Source organism: Trachypithecus francoisi, unplaced genomic scaffold, assembly GCF_009764315.1.
Source record: "Trachypithecus francoisi isolate TF-2019V2 unplaced genomic scaffold, Tfra_2.0 Lachesis_group15, whole genome shotgun sequence".
NCBI lineage: Eukaryota > Metazoa > Chordata > Mammalia > Primates > Cercopithecidae > Trachypithecus > Trachypithecus francoisi.
Window position 1 is genome coordinate 892,331 of NW_022681460.1, and position 24,800 is coordinate 917,130.

The window sequence follows — 24,800 nt, forward strand, 5'->3', positions numbered from 1 at the left end:
ACCTGTCAGTCCCAGGGATCCTGTGGGGGACAAGCAAGTTTATCGGGTCTGTTTTTTTCCATTACCACACCCTAAATCTGTCGGCTTTTCAGCACACATGCAAATATTTTCTATAACACTAGTTTGTATTTGCATATTAAAATTCTGTTTTTGTGCTTTGTCTTCAATGAGTTCCAAAATACATTTGCATAATATGGCATTTGCCTATTTTATTCTAGCTATGTACATGCGGTTGCCTCCACCTGGTTTCTGTGGTAAAGTACACAGTCTTGCACATCTTTGTCTTCTCTCACTTTTATCGTAGGTTTTGTGTTGGCTGGCCTCGGGTATTGTTGTAGGTTTTGTTTTGGCTGGCCTCATGGTAGCAGGTACAGACATCACTCTAATCCTGCTGGACGTTGTTTTTTTGTTTTTTTTTTACTTTGAGTTCTGGGATACATGTGCAGAATGTGCAGATTAGTAGCCAGAAAAAAGAATGAGTTCATGTCCTCTTCAAGGACATGGATGAAGCCAGACATCGTTCTTAAAGAGTGACACTGCCGTTCCTTTTGGTGGGAAACCCACGCCCCAGGACGTTTCCTTTCTCACATGCGTGGGTGTTTCTTGCTGTGGCGGCAGCTGAATGTGGCTCTGGATCAGTACAGTCCTGCGCTGGGGATGGAGGAAAAGAGACCTGAAAACACGGAAGGAGGGACTGAGACCATGTTCCAGGTCAAATTTCTCTCAGCATCAAACCTCTCTTAGAAGATGGAGCTGCCCTGTGCACGTGGAATGGCTGCATTACAGTGATCTTGTTACACTCAACTTTTTGAGAACTATGTGCCCACTAAGGAAAATTAGGAGCATCTGAAATAGTCACTATTGATGAGAAAGGCTCATCACCTTCATATGTCCTTGTCACGCCAACCCTTTCATTAACATACTAAGTCGATGATGTCAATGACACAAAACCATGGCTACAGTCCCATGACGATTCAGCTGGAATTAAACCTTTCACTAAACAATGTCGGCTCTCTACCCAGAAACCAGGATCCGATACAGCGCGATTTGGGACATAGTTTCTAGCCACATGGATGGAGGGTCCACTCAGTGTGAAGGCAATTCACTGGCTACAAGCTAGCCTCCTTCACTTGCAGTCTTGCCCAGACTTGGAAATAATGGCCTCAAAAGTCAGAAGCTAGGTAGTCATCACTGTGAAGTTATAGCCATTGAAATAATCACTTTATGGTTATAAATTATATAAAGAGCCTGACCACCTATCCCACTTGTCTTGAGAGAGGATAACCTAGGAATGTCGGCTCTGCATCCCCTAAACCCACAGCCTGATCTCGTGCAACCCAGGCCAAAATGGCACCTTAGCTGGAGAATTCCCGTTCTCCAGGCAGGAGATGGGGAGACCCAGGATCCCTGTCATTTCCCGTTTGCTGGAACAGTGACGGGGACGCAGCCCAGGCAACTGCCTCTAAGTAATCCTTGAGCCACATGAGTGGAAGGTGCAGAGTGGCTAATGAGGAGAAGGATGGTTGCCCGGATGCTTCCTCAAGAGGTATGGTAGCTAGCTTCCGGGTGGCTTCGTTGAGCCTGCCCGGGCAGGGACCCCTTCCTTCCCAGAGGGGCTCCAAAGGTCGGGAGTGAGTGCACCTTGGGCGCAGCTAGCACCTCTTTTCTTGGGAAAGGTGATGGTGTGACTGGTCCATCACATGGCCAGCACAAGGTTAGTCTGAGTTTGGGGGTCCAGTCAGACTTAGTGGTGATTAGATAACTCTACAACCTAAGATAGCTACACTCCTCTCCTTGGACTAGACCTCATAATTCCATTTTAGTAGATCCGTCCCATTAGGAAGGATCACAGAGTCTCACAAATAGATAAATTTAAAGAGTAGAAATGAGCTAACTGAGAGTAGAGGCGAACATAGGAACAGCATGGCCACGAAAATAACCTGAAGTTAATCCACGATTAATTTTCAAATGTGTGTTGAGATTCTGAGATGAGAAAAGTAATACATTATTCAACAAAATATATGACAGTCCCTGTTCTCAGAAAGTATTATTGGGGATATGTGAAAGGCAGATGCAGATATAAAATATATACTTTATGATTTAGTGTAGTATTTAAGTTCCAAAGGAGTGGTTTAAACAATAACTGGTATAACCATTCAAAAGAGAGGAAAATAATTACAGACTCACCTGGTCAGAAATAACTTCTCAAGGAGCTGAGACTTAGAAGGGAACTCAGTGCAGCACTGGGATTGGCAAAGAGTCCACTGAAAGAACAGAAGTAGTGAACTCAAGGGGCCGCTGGGAAGGTGTCCAGGTCTAATGGGGAAGGAATGCAGGGACTCACCAGACCAGAGCAGACCATGAAAGTGGGAAGCAGCTGGAAGGAAGGAGAGGCAGAGCTCTCTTCCCCAAAAATGTGTATCTCGTCTTCCAGAGTTCAGAAGAGTCAACCTCAGGTTTTATTCAGTACAATTAAATAAATGAGCATCTATTGAGTGTCAGCTGACAATTGCTTCCCATTGGTCAGATTAATCTCTAGTAAAACAAAATAAATAGGGTGGGAACTGTCTTGGTTTTCTGAGACTGACTGCTGTAGCTCCAAAAAAGTATCGGCTTAGGAAGACAGCCAAAGGGTGTGGGATAAAAGTCTTGTCCTAAAAGACATCAGTTCTCCCCGGGGCCAGGAGGGCTGCCATCAGTGACAAACTGCTACTCACTTTTGAAGACTTAGTAAATTCAATTGATGAATTGAGTCCACTCAGAATATACAATAGTGTATTTTAGACACTGCAGTAACACCTGCAGTCTCTTGTGAAAGGAAAATAAATCTCAGGATCCCAAAATCACTAAACCTAAGGGAAGTCAGGGTGGGAAGTGTGTTGGGCAAACCTGCCTCCCATTCTATTCCTAAACAAGATGGCTAAGAAGATTTTTAACAAGCTACGGACCACCCTCACAATTTGCCCACAAGGAAATTCCTCGTGGATGAAGGATAGACAGAACTCAGTCATCCCTCTGCTCACATGAGACAAACGCAGCTCGGATCGCTTCCTCCGCCCTGTTGAAGTCACTCAGCCAGAATAAGGCACACGTGACTTTTCCTGTAAATTGCGCATTTAGTGAAAGGCTAATCAGAAACTCAAAAGAATGCAGCCATTTGTGTCTTATCTACCCATAACCTGGAAGCCCCTCCCTGCTTTGACTTGTCCCATCTTTCCAGACAGAACCAATGTACATCATACATATAATGATTGATGTCTCATGTCTCCCTAAAATGTATAAAATCAGGCTGGGCCCCGGCCACCATCACCAGACATCCTGAGGCTGTGTCACGGCGTGTCCTCAACCTTGGCAAAATAAACTTTCTAAATTGACTGAGACCTGCCTCAGGTATTTTGGGTTCACACATTTCATCAGCACTCCCTGAGGAGCATCTTTTTTCCGAATTTCCGAAGATTACAGAATACATGAGATAAAGATGGCCCTGCCAGAGGAGGACTGCAGTACATTCTGCTTTGGGGTCCGGGCAGGCCTGGGGCCCACGTGGCCCAGCCATCCTCGCTGGAACTCTCTGGGTCCCTGGAGAATGCGGCCTTTCTCCTTCCTCTCAAGCCACCTGGGTGTTTTCTTTGTCATGAGAGGAATCGCCTTCCCAGGGACCAGGTCTTCCCAGTGAGGAAGTTCATTGCTAAGTTCTGATTTTGCTTCTTCACGTTCTTCATTGGCCACAGAAAGAGAACTAGTTCCAATAGTGTACTCTCTGCATGAAGGTCACCAGTGCTCAGCAAAGAGGGGCGGGAGTGGGACACAGCGTCCTCGCCCTCGACAGCTGATGCATGTGACACGTGCCCGGCAGCTCTCTGCTGTTCAGCATTTATTTTACTAATAAAATAATAATATCTGATAATGAAAAGATGATGATTATTATTTGCAGATGTCATCATGATTGTTCTGGAAAACCCTGGAGAATCAACAGAGAAACTAATTGGAGAATACGGGAGAGGAGTGCCATATTCTTTAGTAAACAGGATCAGCAGGTGAAGATCAGCAGGAGAGCTATGGTGCCAGGCCCTGAGGTGGGCATTGTCCTGGGACACCAGAGGACGTGCAAAAAAGTGAAGTGGCTGTGGCATGGAGAGGGCATGGCATGGAGTGGGCGTGAGTGGGCGTGGTGTGGAGTGGGCATGGTGTGAGCATGGGCATGGCATGGAGTGGGCATGGGCATGGTGTGTTGTGGGCATGGGTGTGGCACGGAGTGGGCATGGTGTGAAGTGGCTGTGACATGGAGTGGGCATGGTGTGGAGTGGGTGTCGTGTGGGCATGGTGTGGTGTGGGCGTGGTGTGGTGTGGGCATGGTATAGTGGGTGTGGTGTGGGCGGGGTGTGGTCATGCTGTGGTGTGGGCATGATGTGGGCATGGCACGGAGTGGGCATGGCGAAGCCCTGGGAGAGAAGGGCAGCAAGCAGCACCGAGACTTGGCAGCCAGGCGAAGAGGGCAGCTTTACTCAGGACCAACAGGAACTTGCTGATGGTTTGGGGCAGGAGAGTAGGGTGAGTTAATCTGCATATTTCAAAGATCCTTGTGGCTAGTGCATCCGTGTCACTTGTGGCTAAGTCTGTGTCACTTGCCACAGCAGCCATTGGCAGCCAGCACAGGCATCTGGTGCTCCTGGGAGGGTTTTCCGTGTGGTCCTCTGCACACCTGCTCTAGGGTCCCTTGGGTGCCTGCTGAGAAGAGCAGCTTCCTGGACCTCACTGTGCAGGGGCCAAGGGACCCCAGAGCCCATGCTGGCCACTTTCCGGCCTGCTCACGTGGCTGGGGCACAGCCTCAAATTAATTCTAAGTCACTGAGATGAGGAGAGCAGGTGGTGTGGAGACCAGTGCTCTGTGACTGCTGTCTCCACTGGGAATTCCGTGGCTGGACAGAGGTGTGAGGAGCAGGACTTGGAACTGAGTAAGGCCTCAGGGTGCACCTAAGTGGGCAGGATTCGATGCAGGCAGCAGGGGTGTGAGGGAGACAGGGGCGTCCACACGGGAGTCCTTTCCCAAGCGCCTTTATGAGTCAGGGAGACCCAAGGTGTAAGCGCATCACCCACAGGCGGGCTCTGGGACTCCGGGAGGCTTGGGCTCAGGGCAGCTACACAGTGCGGGGAGGGGTTTGGGTTTCGGCTCATGCCACTGGGCACAGCACGTGTTCAGCATCAACTCACGCATTGTCGGGAGCGCTGGACGCATCGTTATTACACGCACGAAACAGCCAGGGCAACGGCCTCACTCTCAAAGCTATTTTGAAAAGAAAGTCTGGGCGCCTTGACATCTGGGAAGCTTCCTGCCCTCTCCTTGGTCTCCCTCACCCTCTCCCTCAGTCTCCGCTCGGGCATCCATGGTTTCATCCTCTTCATCCCTGCCTGCTCCGCCCCGAGCTCTGTGATCACGGGTGTCTCCATGTCCTTTTCATTGCAGTGACTTTAGACACTGAACACCCCCAAAGACTCTTCCCAAATCTCCCAGTGACCTTCCCTGGAAAAGGGGCTCATGTGGTGGGAGGTGTGGGCTGCGGCCCTGCACTCAGACTCCAGGACGTTTCTGCCCTTGTTTCGTGAGCAGCCGCATGGGGCTATCCCGCCAGCCGGACATTTAATTAACTAATTACAACCTGCTGACACGAATCCTTGGAATATGGCCTTCAGAGTACAATCTTTTCCTTCCAATTCATTTATCATGAGCCCCCACATGCAGCTGAGGGGCTTTTCCCTGAGGGGATGAGGTGGTAATTGGTCCTCCCTCACGAGGTCCCGGCTGGTCTGTCAGCACCGCAGTCAAGCGTCATCATCTGTCAGCCGTGCTGTGCCCCCACCTCGAGTCCTGCAGCCAGGCGTGCAGAAGGTGACAGAGGGGGACGGAGATCGTTTTTAACGTGATGAGCATGACAGTCACCTGAGAGCGGTCACGACAGACCCTCCCAGGATGAAGCTGTCAGGAGGCAATGGAGAGTCCACCCGCGTTCCATCCACGGCCCTCTAACGGCTGGTGCTGTGCAAATCTCATTCAAGTACACAAGCTGATGAGAAGTCAAGATGACTGCGGCCGTAGCACCTGGCCCCAGAAGAAGGCTGGATTTCTAATTAGGACAGAAGAAATAGGAACTGCCCCTGCTCCTTGGTTTCTGCTCCCTGGGAGCCTGCTGCCTGGAAAGCCCTGCAGGGGACTGGAACGAAGGGTGTTTGGGGCAGTGCCCCAGCCATGTGGGCAGGCTGGGAGGTGGCCAGGGCAGGCTCTGGGGTCCCTCAGCCCCTACAGGTGAGGTCCAGGAAGCTGCACTTCTCATCAGCACCCAAGGGACCCCAGAGCCAGTGGGCAGAGCACGGGACACCTATGTCAGCTGCTGATGGCTGCTATGGCAGGTGACACAGACTCAGGTCTGTCCTAGCGTTCTATGGGCCAGAAGTCAGAAATGGTCTCACGGGCTGAAATCAAGGTGCCGGCAGGGCTGTCTCCTTCTGGAAGCTTTAGGGGTGACTCCTGATTTCCAGCTTCTAGGAGCCGCTGTGTTCTGCGCTTACGGCCCGTCCTCCCTCTTCAGATCAGCAGCGGTCAGTACAGCCCTTCTGCTGTGGGTGTCTCCTAAGGTGAAGGGCCCTGGGATCACAGCGGCCACTCTGACAACCAGGATCAGCTCCCTACTTCAGGGCCGGCGCTTGGTGACATTAATTCCCGCTGCCTGAATCTCTCTTTGCCATGTGCGAGACACATTCCCAGGATCTGGGGATTAAAACACAAACATTGTGGGGGCCGTTATTCTTCCCACTACACATCCTAAGAGGATTTTAAGGTGAAAGCGTCCACAACTGCAGAGGAAAATAATGCCAGCGGCTGATGAGAATGACCGGATTTCTCTGTGGGATTGGCCCAAGAAGTCTGCTTTGCACACAGTAGGTGCATCATAAAGATTTATTGTTGGGAAAAATTACGACAGTCTACAATGAGGACAAACATTTCTTAGGCTAATATATGACTAATAATAAATCGGGACATGTTTTCAGCTCAAATAACGGATCTTCTTCCCAATTTTTTCATTTTTTCATGTGCTGTCCTTACAACTCCTATGGGGAAGTGTTTCTTCCAACGTTCTGCTCATTTTCTAAGTTGGGTTGTTTATTTTCTTATTGTTGAGTTTTGAGAACTCTTTTTGTACTGTCAGATATCATGATTGGCAACTGGTTTCTTCCAGCCTTCTCTTAAATATGGCTTTCATGAGCAATGGCTTTTAATTTTAATACAGTTAAAGGTGTCAATTTTTCCTCTTCTGGATCATGAATTCGGTGCTGAATCTGGGAATCCTTTGCTTAACCCCAACAACAAAGATTTTCTCCTATAAAGTCTCCTAAAGTTTTAGTTTTATGTTTTACATTTAGCTCTGTAGTTCAATTTCAGTTAACTTTTGTAGAAGGTTTGAGGTTTAGAGCAAGATGGTTGGTTTGCTTGTACTGGCATATGGATGCCCAGTTTTTCACACCATTTGTGGAAAAGTCTATCCTTTCCCCATCAAATTGCCTTTCCACCCTTTTCAAAGGCCACTTGACAATATTCGTGTATGTAGATTTCTGGGTTCTCTATTCTGTTCGTCTGATACATGTTTCTGTCCCTCTGTCAATATCACTGTCTTGACTAATGTAGCCTTATGTTAAGTATTAATGGCAGGCAGTGTGAGTCCTCCAACTTTTTTTTCTTTTTCAAAATTATTTTAGCTATTTTAGCCTTTCATGTAAATAGCAGAATGAGCTTGCCTATATCTATTTTTTAAATTCTGTTGGAATTTGTATTGAAATTGTGTTACACATAGAGATCAATGTGGATAATATTGACAAATAAGTAGCTCTGTCTTCCAGTTTACAATGTGTCTCTCAATTTATTTAGATATTCTTTGATTTCTTCCATCAGTGTTTTGTAGTTTTTGGCTTATAAAGCCTATGTTTTGTTGGGTTTATACCTAACCATTTTTTGTCCCTATCATAAATGGTGTGTGTGTGTTTACATATGTGTGTATGTGTGGTTATGTGTTTAAGTTTCCAGCTGGTCATTGCCAGTATACAGAAATATGATTAATTGTGAATGTTGACATTCTATTCAGAAACCTTGCTAAGCATACCTATTAGTTCCAACAGCCTTTTTTGTACATTACTTGGAATTTTCTACATAAATAATCACATCATCTATGAACAGGGACAGTTTTTTTTCCTCTCAACTGCATGCCTTTTAATTTCCTTTTCTTGCTCCATTTGCTAGCTGGGGTTTGCAGTGTGATGCTGAATAAGAGTGGTGAGAATGGACACCCTTGACCTGTTCCAAATCTTAGGAGAAAACCCTTCTCGGTCGCTATCATGGTATCAGCTGTAGTGAATTTTTTTTTTTTTTTTAAATAAACGCCCCTTATCGGGTTAAGGAAATTCCCTTCTCCTAGTTTGCTGAGAGTTTTTATCATGACTAGATGCTGAATTTTGTCATATGCTTTTTCTTCATCAGTGGACAAAATCACATAGTTTTTGTTTAGTCTGTTAATATAGTGAATTGCATTGATTGATTGTCAAAAGTAGAACCAGCCTTGCATTCCTGGGCTAAGCCCATTTCATTGTGATGGATTATTTATTTAATATAGTGTTCGATTTGATTGGCTGATATTTTGTTGAGAATGGATGGTGATGAGGGCTGCTGGTCTGTAGTTTCTCTTTTTTCTCTGGTTTGGGGATCAAGATTAGACTGGTTTCATAAAATAAGTTAGTGTTCCTTCCTCTTCTATTTTCTGAAAGACTGTATACAGTTTCTGATATTTCTTCTTTGAATGTTTAGTAGAATTTTCCAGTGAAATCATCTGGACCTGGAGTTTTAGTTTTGGAAGATTTTCAACTAAAAAATCAATTTCTTGAACAGATATAGGACTACTTAGTTTATCTATTTCTCGTTAGGTGTGTTTTAATAGTGTGTGGCATTTAAGGAACTTGGCCATTTAATTTAATTTGTCAAATTTAGGTGCAAAGAGTTGTTCATAGTGGTCCTTTACTGTCATTTTTATGTCAGTTGTGTCTATAATGCTATCATTTCTTTCAGTCTTGATATTGACCATTTGTTTTCTCTCTTTTCTTTCTGTCATTTACCAGTTTTGTTGATATTTTTAAGAACTGTTTTTAATTCATTGATTTTCTTTCTTCATTGTTTTCCTGTTTCCAATTTTCATACAGTCCAAATTATTTTTTCTAATTTCCTTGAAATGTCCAGTTGACCTATGGATTATCTAAGTCTGTCATTTAGCCTTCAAGTAGCTGGAGGTTTCCCCAATACCTTTTTGTTATTAGTTTCTAGTTTAGCTTTATTGTGGTCAAAAGTATGCTTTGCATGATTTCAGATCTTATAAAATTGTTAGAGCTTTCAATGACCCATGGTATCATTCACCCTGGCAAACATTTCACGTGCCCCTGAGAAGAACGTGTGTGCTGCTATTGCTCGGTAGTGTGTTCTGCACATGTCAAGTGAGTCCAGGTGGTTGGTGATGCAGTTCAGTTCTTTATCCTCCTTCTAGAAGATTTTCTGTTCTATTAGTTCTAACCACTACTGATAAAGGAGTGTTGAAGACTTCAACTACCTACTACAGTTATTAATCCATCATTTCTCCTCTTGGTGCCACCAGTTTCTGCTTCGTGTATTTTGAAGTTCTTCTGTCAGGTGCACACTCAGGATGGCAGTGTCTGCTTGTGAACCTGACCTCTCGCCACCATGCAGTGTCCTTCTTCACCAACCACAGTCTTCCTGGCTCTAATGTCTATCTTGTCTCTGCAGCCACCGAAGCTTTTTTATTATCATTAATGTTTATGTGGTGCATCTTTTCATCCCCATACATCATTATATTTAAAGTAGGCTTCCTGGAGGCAGTGTAGTTCGGTCTTTTTAAAATATCCAATCTGATCATCTGGTTTTTGATTGATATGCTTAAGCCATTTATATTTAATTTAATTACTGGAGTGCTTGGATTTAAGTCTGTCATTTCATGATTTGTTTTCTGTTTGTGCCTTACTTTTTTTCATTCATTTCCCCTTTTATATTTCCATTTGGATTCTTAGAATAGTTTTAATATTCAGTGTTAAGGGTCTTTTGGGGTCTGGTTTATATCTCTTTGCACAGCTGTGTGAGTGTGTGGTTCATGTAAGAATTACAATTTACAGGTTTAACTTTTCACAGTCTACTGAGGATAATATTTTGCTGTTTCATGTGGAACACAGAAGCCACTTCCACAGCGGTCCCCGTGCCTTCCCCTCTGTGGAGTGTCTACGTTGGCTGAAAACACCACAGTGTTATGGATGCTGCCTTCATTCATAATACGCATCGAGAAAAAGGCCTGTTTTATTCACCCAGATATTTATCATTTCTGTCACTTTCCCTTCATTCGTGAAGTTCCAGATTATCCTGTTACTGTTTCTCTCTGCTTGAAGTTTCCTGAGGCTCTTCTTTTATCATAGGTAAATTGGAAATAAATTCTTAGTTTGTCTTCATCTGAGATTGTCTGTATTTCACATTCATTGCTGAAAGACACTTTGGCTGGATGGAAAGTTCAAGGTGCATAACGCTTTTTCTCCACGCTCTGGGCCTGCTCTGCTGCTTCGAGGCCTCCAGGACTCCTCCTGAAGGTGAATCCACACTCCTTTGGATTTTGCTCCCTGCTGATTCCTCTGGTTGATTTTAAGATTTCTTATGTTTGGTTTTCAGCTCTTTTATTATGCGGTGTCTGGGTAAGGGACTTCTTTAAGTTTATCATCTTTGGGTGGCAGAATAAATTTCATAAGCAGCCTATTCATACTCTCTTAGATGGGTCATCGCGATGTTTAATTGGCTAAAGGAAGCTCTAGAGTCTTGAAGGAGTTACTATTTTCCCCTGAAATTAACTTAGAAGTTCGAGAGTAATAAACCATTCTTACACATATATAGGTCCACTAGAAATAAAAAGAAAGAAGAAATGTTTCATTTTATTATTTTCGAGTAGGAAAAAAAATGACAGCCTACATTTCAAGTCTGGGCCTTACATATTATTTCTGCGTAGGGTGAAAGTGGAGGAAAAGGCCTTTTGTGTGATAATAACGTACAAGGTGCTTCTGGGGGGCCTTACAGAGCACAGAAATTCACAAGGGGGTGTCTTCACCCATCATCATCACAGCTGATGTAGGCTGGGCAGTTCTTACATGGCAGGTGCTGCACCCACCTCTTTACATGCACCCTCTTGTGTTATCCTTGGAACAACCTTGTGAGCTTAAGCATTATTAACCCCAATTTGCAGGTGAAATTGAGGCATAAGTAACTTTCCCAAGAACATACAACCAACAGCTCCAAGAAGTCCATGTTTTTAAACCCCAACATGAAGTCCTGTCACATCCCCAGAAGGCACCATGCTGAGCAAGTTAAATGAATCATCTCACCCAACCCACACGTTAGCTGGGGGCGCCATTTCCTGTCTCATTTCCTGTCAGTGTGCCTCTCTTCGTATTTATAAAAGTAAAGGAGGCTTGGTTTAAACCAATCTATCCTTGAAGCCACATTGTAGAAAGGTAAATGTTGCTTCTCATGTCACATATTTGATCATGCTTCTAAAATAGCTGAGCAATCAGAGGTGCTGCTTGAGGACACAGCTCTCCCTGTGGCTCTGGGTACTGTCCCAACTCTGCCTCTGCTGCTCTTAAAACGCCCTTATCCGTTAGAGACACAGCAGTTACATACAATTATATATTTTGGGACGGCCCGAAAATACTCTAATCCAAAGAGAAAGAGAGATAGAGAATGGGGAGAGGCAGAAACTAATGAAACAAGTTGAGTCACAAGTCAATAGTTATTAGCCATGAGCCACCTAATTATTCATCAGGTGGTACATGGTACGGGGGAGTTCATTACACAGTCCTTTCTACATTTGTGTGTACTCTTTAAATATCAAAATAAAAAGTTAAAATTTAAAACATAAATAGAAAACTAGAGCGTGTACAGATGTGGGTATCCATGTGTATAAATCTGGTTTCTGCACTGACTGTCCTACTGAAAGGAGTGGCTCCCCGAGGGCCCCGAATTTCCGAATCCACAGGTGTTTTTAGACTTCTTCACAGCCAGACAGCCGTGGGCTCCGCTGATCCCTTTATTTATAGGAACTGGCGACTCGCTCCCCTCTCACTGCTTTTGTGAGCTCCTTAACTTCTGCCGTGTTCTTGGTTTATTTGGAGTCAGGTTTCCTCTCCCCCATGTCTCACACGTTTTCCCTGAAGATGCTCTTCCGCTCACACGGCTTCTACTGTTACCGAGTCTGAGGGAATTCCTGTTCTAAATCCCTTTTCAAAGCTCCGAAGCAGCTCCTGTCCCGGGAGCAAAGCTCCGGCCGCCGGGAGGTTCTCCCGCTCGGGAACAGCGCCCCCTGCCGTGGGGCGGAGAGACTGCCGCATGGAGACCCCGCCCCGGCCCCGCGCGCGCAGCTGCTGGCAGGACGGAACCTGTCCCCTGCCTGGGACACCGCTTGGCAACCAGGCAGTTTGAGGAGTTGGTTCCTTGGCCCTTTCCCCTCATCCGTGTTGAAGGGTTAGAGCAACCCAGCCTCCCTCAGTCACCAGCTCCCAGCGGATGAAGCCAGGGGTGAGAGAAGAGGCTTCCTCATCCTCCTGTGACTCGAGGTATCTCTGCCCTTTGGGAAGCAAGAAGAACAGCGGCCGTTTCTGCCAACGTCCTCATCTACCTGTGGCTTCAACAAGCCACGCGTGGTCATCTGACAGGCTCTGGGAAGAGAAAGAAGCCACGGAAGCTACTGGAACGGAGAATTCCCATGAGGAATTGATGTAGGGAATCCGTAGGTAGAAGGTCCTTAACTGGGGACCAGAGAGGAAGCTGCTGCCTCCGCAAGCTTGGAGGGAAAAAAAAAGGAAGAGACGACTTGTTCTCGTTTTTGACTCTTGAAGAAGGGACCCATGGCCTGAAGAGGGGGCCCCAGCTGCTGTGAGGGTCTCGGAGGGAAAATTGCAAATGGGGTTAGGAGCCACTGTGCAAAGTGACTGAGCAGCCGTGCAGCTGTGGAGCATTGCAGGGATGCAGAGCTCGGCTGTGGCACAGAGAAGGCCGCAGGTGACAGCTCCGGGCCCCTCCTCCTCCCGAGGGTGGGCAGGGCTGCGCTGCTGGAGGATGAACAGCTGAGGGCTGGGCTGCTGCCGGAGGCACTGCTCAGGTCACTCTCTAGAGAGAGGGAGAATTTTAGGGCTGATTAAAGTCTCAGGACACATCCTTGGCAAACACGGGGAAGATATGTGGTTAATGCTCCAGGCAGAATGCTCAAGTATCCCAAATTCCTAGGCTGAAACCTCACCCACAAGGTGACGGTGTTAGGAGGTGGGGCCTTTGGGAGGTGATGAGGTTGCGAGGGTGGGGCCTCATGGTGAGATTAGTGCCCTTACAAGAGAGGCCCTAGTGAGCTGCCTTGTTCCTTCCGCCCCGTGGGGACACAGCAAGAAGGCTCCACCTGTGAACCAGGAAGTCTGCCCAGACACCCAGACACTGGAGCAAGGACATGGAGAATGCCAGGCATAGCCAGGTGATGGTGAGTGGCCCTCTATGGCCTGAGTCCAGGTGCCTAGGGGGTGGAGAAGGGTCAGTCAAGGGAGCTGTGCCCTAGGTGGGTGGCCAAGGCCTGTGATGCCACCAAGACTTAACGCTCTGGGCTGAGGATGCCATCTAAGGCACCTGAGACAATTCTATTACAGAGGGAGGTGGTCCTGGCCAAGGGACTAATTTAGAAGCAGCCACTCTAATCTGACTAATGACTGGGTACGTGTCCTAAGCACTTGAAAAGTGGGCAAAACAGCAGCAGCAGAGGAAGATGCAGAAAAGTTCAGCCTGGACAGACTTGCCAAGAGGTTTGTAATCAGCAAATTCAGGGAGATTTTTTAAACCATAGTTTAAAATTTGTCTTGTTGCAAAATATAGATATAAATATTTGGGTTACATGTAGGAGAGTGTCGTAAGGTCCTGTGTGTGGTTAGGGCCCCTAAATGTTTCCCTCTGGCCCTGTGGGCAGTACCCCACAGTTAGGAAGCCCAGGCCAGCATGCCAGGGCCCCCATGCTCACTTCTCTGCTGGCCTCAGTGGTGATGGAGCGTTCGCCTCTGGAACAGTGTCTCCTCTTGGCCTCCAGGCACCCTCACGCCCCACCTCTCCCCCAGGTGACTCTGTCCAGTCCTGCAGCTGAGGCTCACTCACCAGCCCTTGCCTGGCCCCGGCCCCTCCCCTGTGCTTCCTGCACCTGCATGGGACATGAGAAGACACTCAGCTGAAAGTAGCCAATGCCCTCCTCTCCGCACCCCACTGCGCCCTCTGGCAAGCAAATGGCCTCACTGTCCGTCTACCCAATTTTTCAGGCCAGGACACAGAGTCATCCTCAGTCCCTTGGTTCTCCTCATCCCCCATGCAGCTGCTTCCAAGTGCCCCCTGTTCCATCCTTTCCCCCACGCAGCTGTCCCAGCCCAAGCCACCTCGGCCTGGCCTTGACTACCAGGCTGCTCTGTCCCAGTGTTCTTTGGCTGTGAGCTTTTAAAACACAGTCAGGGGTTGTTCCTCCACCCAGACCCTTCGCTGGCTTCACCTTGCCCCGGAAATAAACCCCAGAAGTTTTCCCAGGCATGCGTGGGAAACAGGGGTAGACCCCAGGTCTCCTTGCCACCCTGAAGGCTGAGACTCCACCTGGGCTCAGGGCTCCTTGGCCAGGGCCTGGCCACTGTTCTCCAAGGGCCGCTAAGGTGGCCCCACGGCGTTTACACTTTTTATTCCCCCATTTCCTCCCTCCTCTAATTTCAATTTCAATCCAAAGGCAGCTCAGAGGTGCCTTCCCTTAAGCCCCACCCTCACCCCCATCAGGTCCCCTCCCTGTGCACAGCGTTGGCACCGTTCCTGTTGCTATTGGTTTGTCGTCTGTAGGGTCCAGGAGAGCAGAGCCTTTGCTGAGTCCCACCTTTACCCCAAGAGCCCACAACATGCCTGGTTTACAGTCGGTGCTGGACAAATGGGTTGAACTCATAAGGCTAAGGGAGGGAAGGGCTAAGGCAAGTTGCATACTTGTGGCCAGCAACCCTTAACTGGCCTGCAGATGTGTTTGGGGCCTTTAAGAAAAGATTATGTTAAAAGTGAGTTGTTTTCATGTTGGAACCCAGATCTGCTGGCCCACTGCCCGCTGTACCTGCCATCTACTCACGTCCCCGCCTGGCATCCCAGATGTGGGACTGGCTTGCATGGAACATGAGAGCAGAGAGGAACAGGGTGACGGCGGGAGCCTGGTGAGGCACAGCCCTTCCTTGAGGCTGAGGTGTCCCAGGAAACGTCCATCGCGGAGCAAGGCCCAGGAGGTCACACAGCCCTGGAAGTCACACCACCCAAAGATACAGACAGGGAGGAGGCAGAGCCGCCCACAGAGAATCCAAGGCAAATCCAAGCCAGCTGTGAGGGGATCAGAGAAGTCCCCCACAGAGGCCCAGGCAGGAAAGGAGGTGTGTGGCGCTCCTACTTCTTAGCTGGGAACTGGGCCGAGTTCTAGCGCTCCAGGCAGGGAGACACCGTGAGGCCTTCTGCAGAACCCCTCTATACAGGAACGGCTAATGCACTTTTGAGGCAAACTCACCCACGGTCCCAAGGACAGACCCCAAACGTCTCACTGCATCAGGGATTCGTAACACCGGCTTCAAACTAGGGTCACTGGTGAATCAAAACAAAAGCACCTGCGTCAGGCTCTTAGTTGGGATCAGACCAATTAAATCAAGATAGTTTCCGAAAGTGGGGTCTGGATTTAGGGGGTCATAGAACCTTCTGGGGGATTCCAATGAGCAGCCAGGACTAAAAGTCCCTGGGCTTCAATATGAGGATCAGGGTGAGTTTTAAAAACATCCCCCAAAGCTAAAGAAGAGAGCAGGCAGCGGAGGAGAGAAGAGAGAGGAGGATGGAGGGAGGGACAGGAGGAGGAATCAGATTAAGCAGAGACTGAAGGCTGCTAAGGACCAGCAGGGACAGTGCAGATGGGGAGTAAGGCAGGCAGGGGGCTGAGCTGCATCTGTATTTGGCCTGCAGTGCCTTGCTGCCTGCTCCAAATCCTCCCCATCTGAATCTGAGAGGCCCCCCCACCCTCTCTTTGCCTCAGGAAAGACACTGGAGGTTGCAGCTCAGTGACCAGGAAGAGCAGGCCAGTCTTGGTGTCCACCCCTCCCAGGCGTGTAGTCTGGGGCCCTGCCCATTGTCACCTCCCTTCCCCGCTCTTTGCTGGTGTGGAAAGTGCCCTGGCCTCGGAACTGTTTAGAGTGGCCCGTTCTATTTTCCTAACTCTGTCCTTCATTGCCATCTCACACTGGGACATCACTCTTCCCCTAGTGTCCAGCACGGTGGCTCTTTTCATTTAAATGGCACACAGTCATTGTGATGTGCTGACACTTAGAGGGTATTGTGATGAAATCAGGGTAATTAGCATACCCACCACCTCAAGCATTGATGAGTGCCTCATGTTGAGAACATTGAAAATTCTTTCTTCTAGCTGCTTGAAAATATTGTTAACTGTAGACCCCTGCAGTGCTATGGACACTAAAAATAATTCCTCCTGTCTAGCTGTGATTTTGGATCAGTTAACCACCCTCTCACTCTCCCCCACCCTTCCCAGGCCTGGTAGCCACCATTCTACTCTGCTTCCGTGAGATCAAATTTCTTTTAGCTTCCACATATGAATGAGAACAAGCAATATTTTTCTTTCCATTCTTGGCATATTTCATTTAACATAATGTCCCCCAGTTCCATGTAGGCTGCCATGAATGACAGGATTTGAACCTTTTTCATGGCTGAGTAGTATTCTAATTTCTATCTGTACCACATTTTCTTTATCCAATAGTCTGTGGATGGACACCTGGGTTGATTCCATATCTTGGCTATTGTGAATCATGCTGAAATAAACATGGGATAAGGTATTTCCTTAATGTACTGATTTCCTTTTTTTTTTTTTTTTTTTTTGGATAAATCCCAGCAGTGGGATTGCTGGATCATTTTGTAACTCTATTTCTAGTTTTTTGAAAAATCTCCACATTGTTCTCCATAGAGGCTGTGGTAATCTGCATTCCCACCAACAGTGTATAGGAGTTCCCTTTTCTCCACTTCCTCACCAGCACGTGTTACTTTTTGTCTTTTTGATAACAGCCGTCCTGCTGGTGGGGGTCGTGCTGGTGTCTCATCGTGATTTTGATCTGCAATTCCCTGATGATTAGTGTCGAGCATTTTTTCATATACCTGTTGGCCATTTGTATGTCTTCTTTTGAGAAATGTTTATTCAGATCATTTGCCATTTTTAAATCTGACTACTTGTTTTTTGCCATTGAGTTGTTGGAGTTTCTTGTAGATCCTGGATAACAGTCCTTGGCTGGATGCATGGTTTGTATTCATGAACTGGAGCCAAGGGAGTGAGACTGGATTTTGAAAGTTTTATGAATTCGGCAGTTTCCGCCTCAGCCCACTGCGTGGCTTGTCTGGACCATGGTGGGGGAGCAGACACAGTCCCTTGTACCCGCTCCGCCCCTTCCATCTGACACAGGTGGACACAGGCTGCCCACGAGCATTGAAAACAAGGATCCGCTCTGTCAGAGTGATTCCATCTGATTACATCTGGTAATCACCAAACCTGAGGGAAGATGATGGCAGCTCCTCGAGAGGGTCGGCCCCCGGCATCCCCACGGGAGCTCCCAGAGTCTGCTCCAGGGCTCCTCTCTGAACCCACAGGAGAGCCCCCAGGACACCCTGAGTGCAGGGAGAGAAGCAGGGCTTTTGGTCTCTCCTCTCTTCCCGTTCACAGCTGTCTGCAGTGTTTGAAGTGGGGACACCATGTCAATGGAGCACCCCATGGGACAAAAGAATCTGAACAGCAGCCCTTGAGCCCCAGGTCTTCCCTCTGACATAGTCTACCCAACGGAAGGAACCAGAGAAATAATTCTGGTTCAGGGCAAGGAGGGGCAGGCGACCCTAGTCAGCTGGAGGGGTAGGAGGTGCTGGGAGGATGGGCTGTGCTGAGGCAGGTTTTACACACAGCACACAGATCCCTGGTGCAGAAAACTAAAGACCTCAGAGAAAGCAGTCCTCACATGGGAGGGAGGGCTCAGCTCAGAAGAACGTGTCCCCTCCCGGCTGAGGATGCAGCCTTCCCTGTGGGTGTCAGGACCCGATGGTTTGCAGGTGGCATCCCAAGCACAGCCCTGGATAGACGCAGGTGCTGATTGAACCACTCCTTCCAGCACAGAGTCTCACTGTTCCGTCAGGATGGATGCAGGCTTCTCTGTTTCTTCAATCATCTGATTTGAACCCTGCCAGCCCCCGGGGAGCCTCATCTGCTGTCTGTACCACTGCTGTGATTGACGCGATCTTGAACATTTCCAGAACGCAGACCTCCGTGTGCTTTAGGAAGGCGCCAGAGCACAGAAGGCTGCCCCAGCAGGGAGTGGGCTCACAGGGTGTTTGGATGGGGTTCCTCTGAACATCAGGACCCAGGAACATGAAGCATTGGCCTCTGGAGATCAGAAGTTGGGACAGGAGAATCAGCAAGACCAGCCAGGTCCAGAGAGACTGACACCGCACCACCTGTGCATGGGGGAGCTGGAACAACAGGACCCAGGGGAGGGCAGGAGGTGGTTAGGGTGGTGTGGGGACTATGTGGGGTGCAAAGTTTCAGGCAGGTGTGTGGGTTTCCTTGACATCTGCTGCGCAGCGCAGGATGCAGCTAATGAGAGGTGTTGTGCATTTCAAAGTCAAGAGAATAAACTTCAGGTCATTTAAAAAAAATATGGGAGAGAGTGGGGACGTCCTGCTTTGGAGCGGGAATCTTCGTTGTGCCAACGACTAAAAAGAGAATTAAACATGGGTGATGTTGAGAAAGGCAAGAAGATTTTTATTATGAAGTGTTCCCAGTGCCACACCGTTGAAAAGGGAGGCAAGCACAAGACTGGGCCTAATCTCCATGGTCTCTTCGGGCGGAAGACAGGTCAGGCCCCTGGATACTCTTACACAGCCGCCAATAAGAACAAAGGCATCACCTGGGGAGAGGATACACTGATGGAGTGTTTGGAGAATCCCAAGAAGTGCATCCCCGGAACAAAAATGACCTTTGTCGGCATTAGGAAGAAGGAAGAAAGGGCAGACTTGATAGCTTATCTCAGAAAAGCTACTAAGGAGTGATAATTGGCCACTGTCTTCTTTATTACAAAACAAATGTCTCATGACTTTTTTATGTGTACCGTACTTTAATAGATCTCATACACCAGAATTCAGGTCATGAACGACTGACAGAATGTTTTGTTGGGCAGTCCTGATTTAAAACTAAGACTGGCTTGTGGTTAAATGAATATGTTCAGTGTTTGAATTTTAATAGTAATTCCAATTCAGTAAATGCTATCACTGTTTACCCCTTCTAAAGATATGATCAGACTTTGTTAGTAATGTTCAACTTTTCACAAAGACAGTGAGTGCCATCTTAAAACTTACTGGAGATTGATTTTATATTTAGATTTATATAGCTGGTCATGTGAATATATTTAAATACTGGGGAAATTCCTTCACTGTCTCAGAACCCAGCAAGATTCACCTGTGTTTTGTGTTCATTTGCCTCTTAAAGGCAAGGGCTGAAGATAAATAAAGTAGCAATGTCTAGAGTTTTGGCCTTACTGATGCCAATCTAATTATAATTCCCTGTATTTAAAATGGTTCCTTTTACTTATTGAAAAGCATTTTAGTATGGTTATGTGTAATATTAAAGATTATTCACTTCTCACATCTCACAAATCTATAAGGTCACATGCTTTTAAAATAGTAGCAAGTTAAACTTCACTCTTGAATTCTTTACAGTCTAAGTCAAACTAAGTTATAATTTAGGATTGTCTTTAAACAGCCATTCAGAAACATAAAACTGTAGAACTGTGTATTTGTGATTGGGAATGGTGTTTTGCCAACTTAAAAGGATTAAAGTAGTGTAGATATACCCAAATTTTAAAATTATGGGTGATCGCAAGACTAAAGATAATTAAAAAGAAAACCAAAGAACGTGAAAAAAAAAAAATGGCAGATAGGAGGCAGGACTAACTTGCAACTCCCATTTAGACAAACATAGCAGCATGTGGAGACTCACGTTGTGAACTTTTACTCCAAGAAATACGGCAGGAACGTAGCGGGAAAGCCAAGAGAATCCACAGACCCTTGGAAAGAAGTGGATTGCCTCTGCAGGCTCCATAAGACAGTCAAACAACCGTGAGCGCCCGAAGTGTGAGAGGGGAACGTCCATTCCTGAACAAGTCCTTACTGGGGAACCTGAAGGTCCAGATCACAGGAGGAGGATTAGAACTTATCTGGAGCTGTAACAAATTTAGAGAGCTGAGCAAAATATAGGGGTAGAGGAAGCAGCAGGAAGAGCCCTGGGTGCACTCTCGGTTTCCAGGGAAGTCATTTCTGACTTTGTCTCACAGGGATCCTTAGGAAGGGCTGCCAGTGGAACTGGGGAAAGACCACGGGGAGAAGGAAACTTCCAGTTGAATTTTGTAACAATTTCAACTAAATGCTTCCCCGGCAGAATCCCAGGGGAGGGGATGAACCAGGAGTGCAGACATAGCACAGAAGCCGTGGCAGGCAGGGATGTGGCAGGCAGGGATGTGGCAGGCAGGGATGTGGCAGGCGGGGATGTGGCAGGCGGGGATGTGGCAGGCGGGGATGCGTGAAACCTGAAAGCCCTGCTTGCTTTCCCAGTGGGGCAGGCTTGTAGCCCTGCTCATCGGCTGCCTAGAAATAAACTCAGTGCTGGCCGGGCGCGGTGGCTCAAGCCTGTAATCCCAGCACTTTGGGAGGCCGAGACGGGCGGATCACGAGGTCAGGAGATCAAGACCATCCTGGCTAATACGGTGAAACCCCGTCTCTACTAAAAAATACAAAAAACTAGCCGGGCGACGAGGCGGGCGCCTGTAGTCCCAGCTACTCGGGAGGCTGAGGCAGGAGAATGGCGTGAACCCGCGAGGCGGAGCTTGCAGTGAGCTGAGAGCCGGCCACTGCACTCCAGTCCGGGCGGCAGAGCAAGACTCCGTCTCAAAAAAAAAAAAAAAAAAAAAAAAAAAAAAAAAAAAGAAATAAACTCAGTGCTGTTGTGGGGGCACAGCCTGAGGGAGACTTGCCTTGCTGGGTGTGTGGGAGCTGGGTGAGGCTGGGGGCTGCTGGCTTTCCCCCACTTTCTTGGTGACCTGCATGACACAGCAGAGGCAGCCATAATCCCCCTGGGAGTATAACTCTATTGGCCTGGGAACCACATTCCCAACCTCCACAGCAGCCACAGCAAGCCACATCCAAGGAGAGGCTGAGCTCAGATATGCCTATCCTTGCTCCCACCTGGTGGTCTTTCTCTACCCACCCAGGGAGCTGAAGACAAAGGATATAATCTCTTAGGAGCTCTGTGTCCCTGCCCATCATCTGAGAAACCCGAATACTTATCCAGGTGACCCTAAGGCAAGCTGGTATCCCCCTATGCTACCACAGCTGATGCAGTCTTGAAAGCACCATCTTCTGGCTGGAGGCCAACCAACATAAAACCACTGCACTCAACAAAGCTACAACCAAGGACCCTCACACAGTTCACTTCACCCTCCTGCTGCCTCCACCAGAGCAGTTGCTGGTATCCACAGCTGAGAAACCTGAAAACGGATCACATCACAGATCTTTTTGCAGATGTTTCCCAGTACCATTCCAGAGTCCAGTAGCTCCGCTGGGGGGCCACACCCAGAACAGAAATAACAATCACGCAGTTTGACTCTCACGAAGTCCCATCCTAGGGGAGAGGAGAGCACCACATCAAGGGAGCACCCCGTGGGACCAAAGAATCTGAAGAGCAGCCCTTGAGTCCCAGATACTCTTTCTGACATAGTCCACCCCAATGAGAAGGAACCAGAAAAACAATTCTGGTACTATAACAAAACAAGGTTCTTAACACCCCCCAAAAGCTCACACAAGCTCATCAGCAATGGACCCAAAACAAGAAAAAACCTCTGAATTGCCAGAAAAAGAATTCAGAAGGTTGATTATTAAGCTAATCAAAGGGGCACTAGAGAAAGGGGAAGACCAACTTAAAGTAATTTTTTTAAAAATATGGTTGTATTAGTCTATTTTTATGCTGCTGATAAAGACATACCCAATATTTTCATGCTGCTGATAAAGACATACCCAAGACTGGGCAATTTACAAAAGAAAGAGGTTGAATTGGACATACAGTTCCATGTGACTGGGGGAGCCTCACAATCACGGCAGAAGGCAAGGAGGAGCAAGTCACGTCTTACATGGATGGCAGCAAGCAAAGAAAGAATGAGAGAGCCAAGTGAAATGGTTTCCCCTTATCAAACCATCAGATCTCCTGAGACTTATTCACTAGCACGAGAACAGCATGGAGAAAATTGCCCCCCACAATCCAACCATGTCCTGCCAGGTCCCTCCCACAACACATGGAAATTATAGGAGTACAATTCAAGATGAGATATGGGTGGGGATGCAGAACCAAACCCTATCAATGGTATAGAATATGAATGGAAAATATCCAGTGAAATAGAGAGCATAAATAAAAAACAATCACAACTTCTGGAAATTAAGGACACATTTAGAGAAATGCAAAGGGCACTGGAAAATCTCAGCAATAGAACTGATCAAGTAGAAGAAAGAACTTCGGAACTTGAAGACAAAGCTTTCGAGTTAACATGACACAACAAAGGCAAAGAAAAAAGAATTTGAAAAAATAAACAAAGCTTCCAAGAAATGTGGGATTATGTTAAACAACCAAACCTAAGAATAATTGGTGTTCCTGAGGAAGAAGAAAAATCTAAAGATTGGAAAATGTATTTGAGGGAATAATAGAGGAAAACTTCTCTGGCCTTGCTAGAGATCTAGACATCCAAATGCAAGAAGCTCAAAGAACACCTGGGAAATTCATCACAAAAAGATCATTGCCTAGTCCCATAGTCATCAGTTATCTGAAGTCAAGACAAAGGAAAGAATCTTAAGAGCTGTGAGACAAAAACATCACGTAACCTATACAAGAAAACCTATCAGATTAACAGCAGATTTCTTAGCAGAAACTCTATAAGTTAGAAGGGATTGGGGTCCTATTTTTAGCCTCCTTAAACAAAACAATTACCAGCCAAGAATGTTGTATCCAGCTGTGAACTCTGAAAATTTGAGACAGGTCTCAATTAATTTAGAAAGTTTATTTTGCCAAGGTTGAGGATGAATGCCATGACACAGCCTCAGCAGGTCCTGACGACATGTGTCCAAGGCGGTCAGAACACAGTTTGGTTTTATACATTTTAGGGAGACACAAGACATCAATCAACATATGTAAGGTGAACACTGGTTCTGTCTGGAAAGGTGGGACAACTCAAAGTGGAGAGGGGGCTTCCAAATTGTGGGTAGATAAGAGACAAATGTTTGTATTCTTTTGAGTTTCTGCTTAGCCTCCCCCAAAGAGGCAATCAGATATGCATTTATGTCAGTGAGCAGAGGGGTGACTTTGAATAAAAAGCAGGGCAGGTTTGCCCTAAGGGGTTCCCAACTTGACATTTCCTTTCAGCTCATTGATTTCAGGGACCCAAGATATCTTCCTTTCACTCAGCAAAACTAAGCTTCGTACATGAAGCAAAGAGAAAGTCTTTTTCAAACAAACAAATGCTGAGACAATTCACCACTACCAAGTCAGCACTAAAAGCACTGCTAAAAGGAGCTCTAAATCTTGAAGCAAATCCTAAAAGTACACCAAACTAGAATCTCTTTAAAGCATAAATTTCACAGGACATTTAAAACAATAACACAATGAAAAAGATAAGTAAGGTATTCAGGCAATAACTAGCACAATGAATAGACTAGTACCTCAAATCTCAATACTAACATTGAATGTAAATGGCCTAAATGCTCCACTTAAAAGATACAGAATGGCAGAATGGATAAGAATTCACCAACCAAGTATCTGCTGTCTTTGAGAGACTCACCTAACACATAAACACTCACATAAAGTTAAAGTAAAGGGGTGGAAAAAGACATTCCATGCAAATGGACACCAAAAGCAAGCAGGAGCAACTATTCTTTTTTTTTTTTTTTTTGAGACGGAGTCTTGCTCTGTCGCCCAGGCTGGAGTGCAGTGGCCGGGTCTCAGCTCACTGCAAGCTCCGCCTCCCAGGTTTACGCCATTCTCCTGCCTCAGCCTTCAGAGTAGCTGGGACTACAGACGCCCGCCACCTCGCCCGGCTAGTTTTTGTATTTTTAGTAGAGATGGGGTTTCACCGTGTTAGCCAGGATGGTCTCGATCTCCTGACCTCGTGATCCGCCCATCTCGGCCTCCCAAAGTGCTGGGATTACAGGCTTGAGCCACCGCGCCCGGCGCAACTATTCTTATATGAGACAAAATGGACTTTAAAGCAATAAAAGTTTAAAAAGACAGAGGAATCTTGTATACTGATAAAAGGACTAGTCCAACAGGAAAACATCACAATCCTAAATATATATGCACTCACCACTAGAGCTCCCAAATTTGCAAAACAATTACTACTAGGTCTAAGAAATGAGATAGATGGCAACTCAGTAATAGTGGGGGACTTCAATACTCTACTGACAGCAATAGACAGGTCATCAAGACAGAAAGTCAACAAAGAAACAATGGACTTGAACTGTACCCTACAACAAATGGACTTAACAGATATTTACAGAACATCCTGCCCAACAA

The 24,800-nt window shown here is 46.9% G+C and overlaps 2 protein-coding genes across 2 annotated transcripts in view; one reads left to right on the top strand and one right to left on the bottom strand.

Annotated features, from left to right (window-relative positions):
- The window catches only part of LOC117098079 (SH3 domain and tetratricopeptide repeat-containing protein 1-like), a 23,306-nt gene extending 17,858 nt beyond the window's left edge, over window positions 1–5,448 (bottom strand). Inside the window, 3 exon segments of the mRNA XM_033236561.1 lie at window positions 589–651; window positions 3,508–3,760; window positions 5,252–5,448. Coding sequence (XP_033092452.1) covers window positions 589–651; window positions 3,508–3,760; window positions 5,252–5,448 — 513 coding nt within the window.
- A 13,418-nt stretch (window positions 5,449–18,866) lies between these two features.
- LOC117097957 (cytochrome c-like) lies at window positions 18,867–19,246 on the top strand. The gene has a single exon (XM_033236519.1). It carries the CDS (start codon window positions 18,929–18,931, stop codon window positions 19,244–19,246), a length of 318 nt encoding a protein of 105 aa, XP_033092410.1. The 5' UTR covers window positions 18,867–18,928.
- The last annotated feature ends 5,554 nt before the right edge of the window (window positions 19,247–24,800 follow it).

Bases quoted from the DNA above. Each gene is read 5' to 3' on its own strand.
- LOC117097957 (XM_033236519.1), top strand. From the start codon at position 18,929: ATGGGTGATGTTGAGAAAGGCAAGAAGATTTTTATTATGAAGTGTTCC.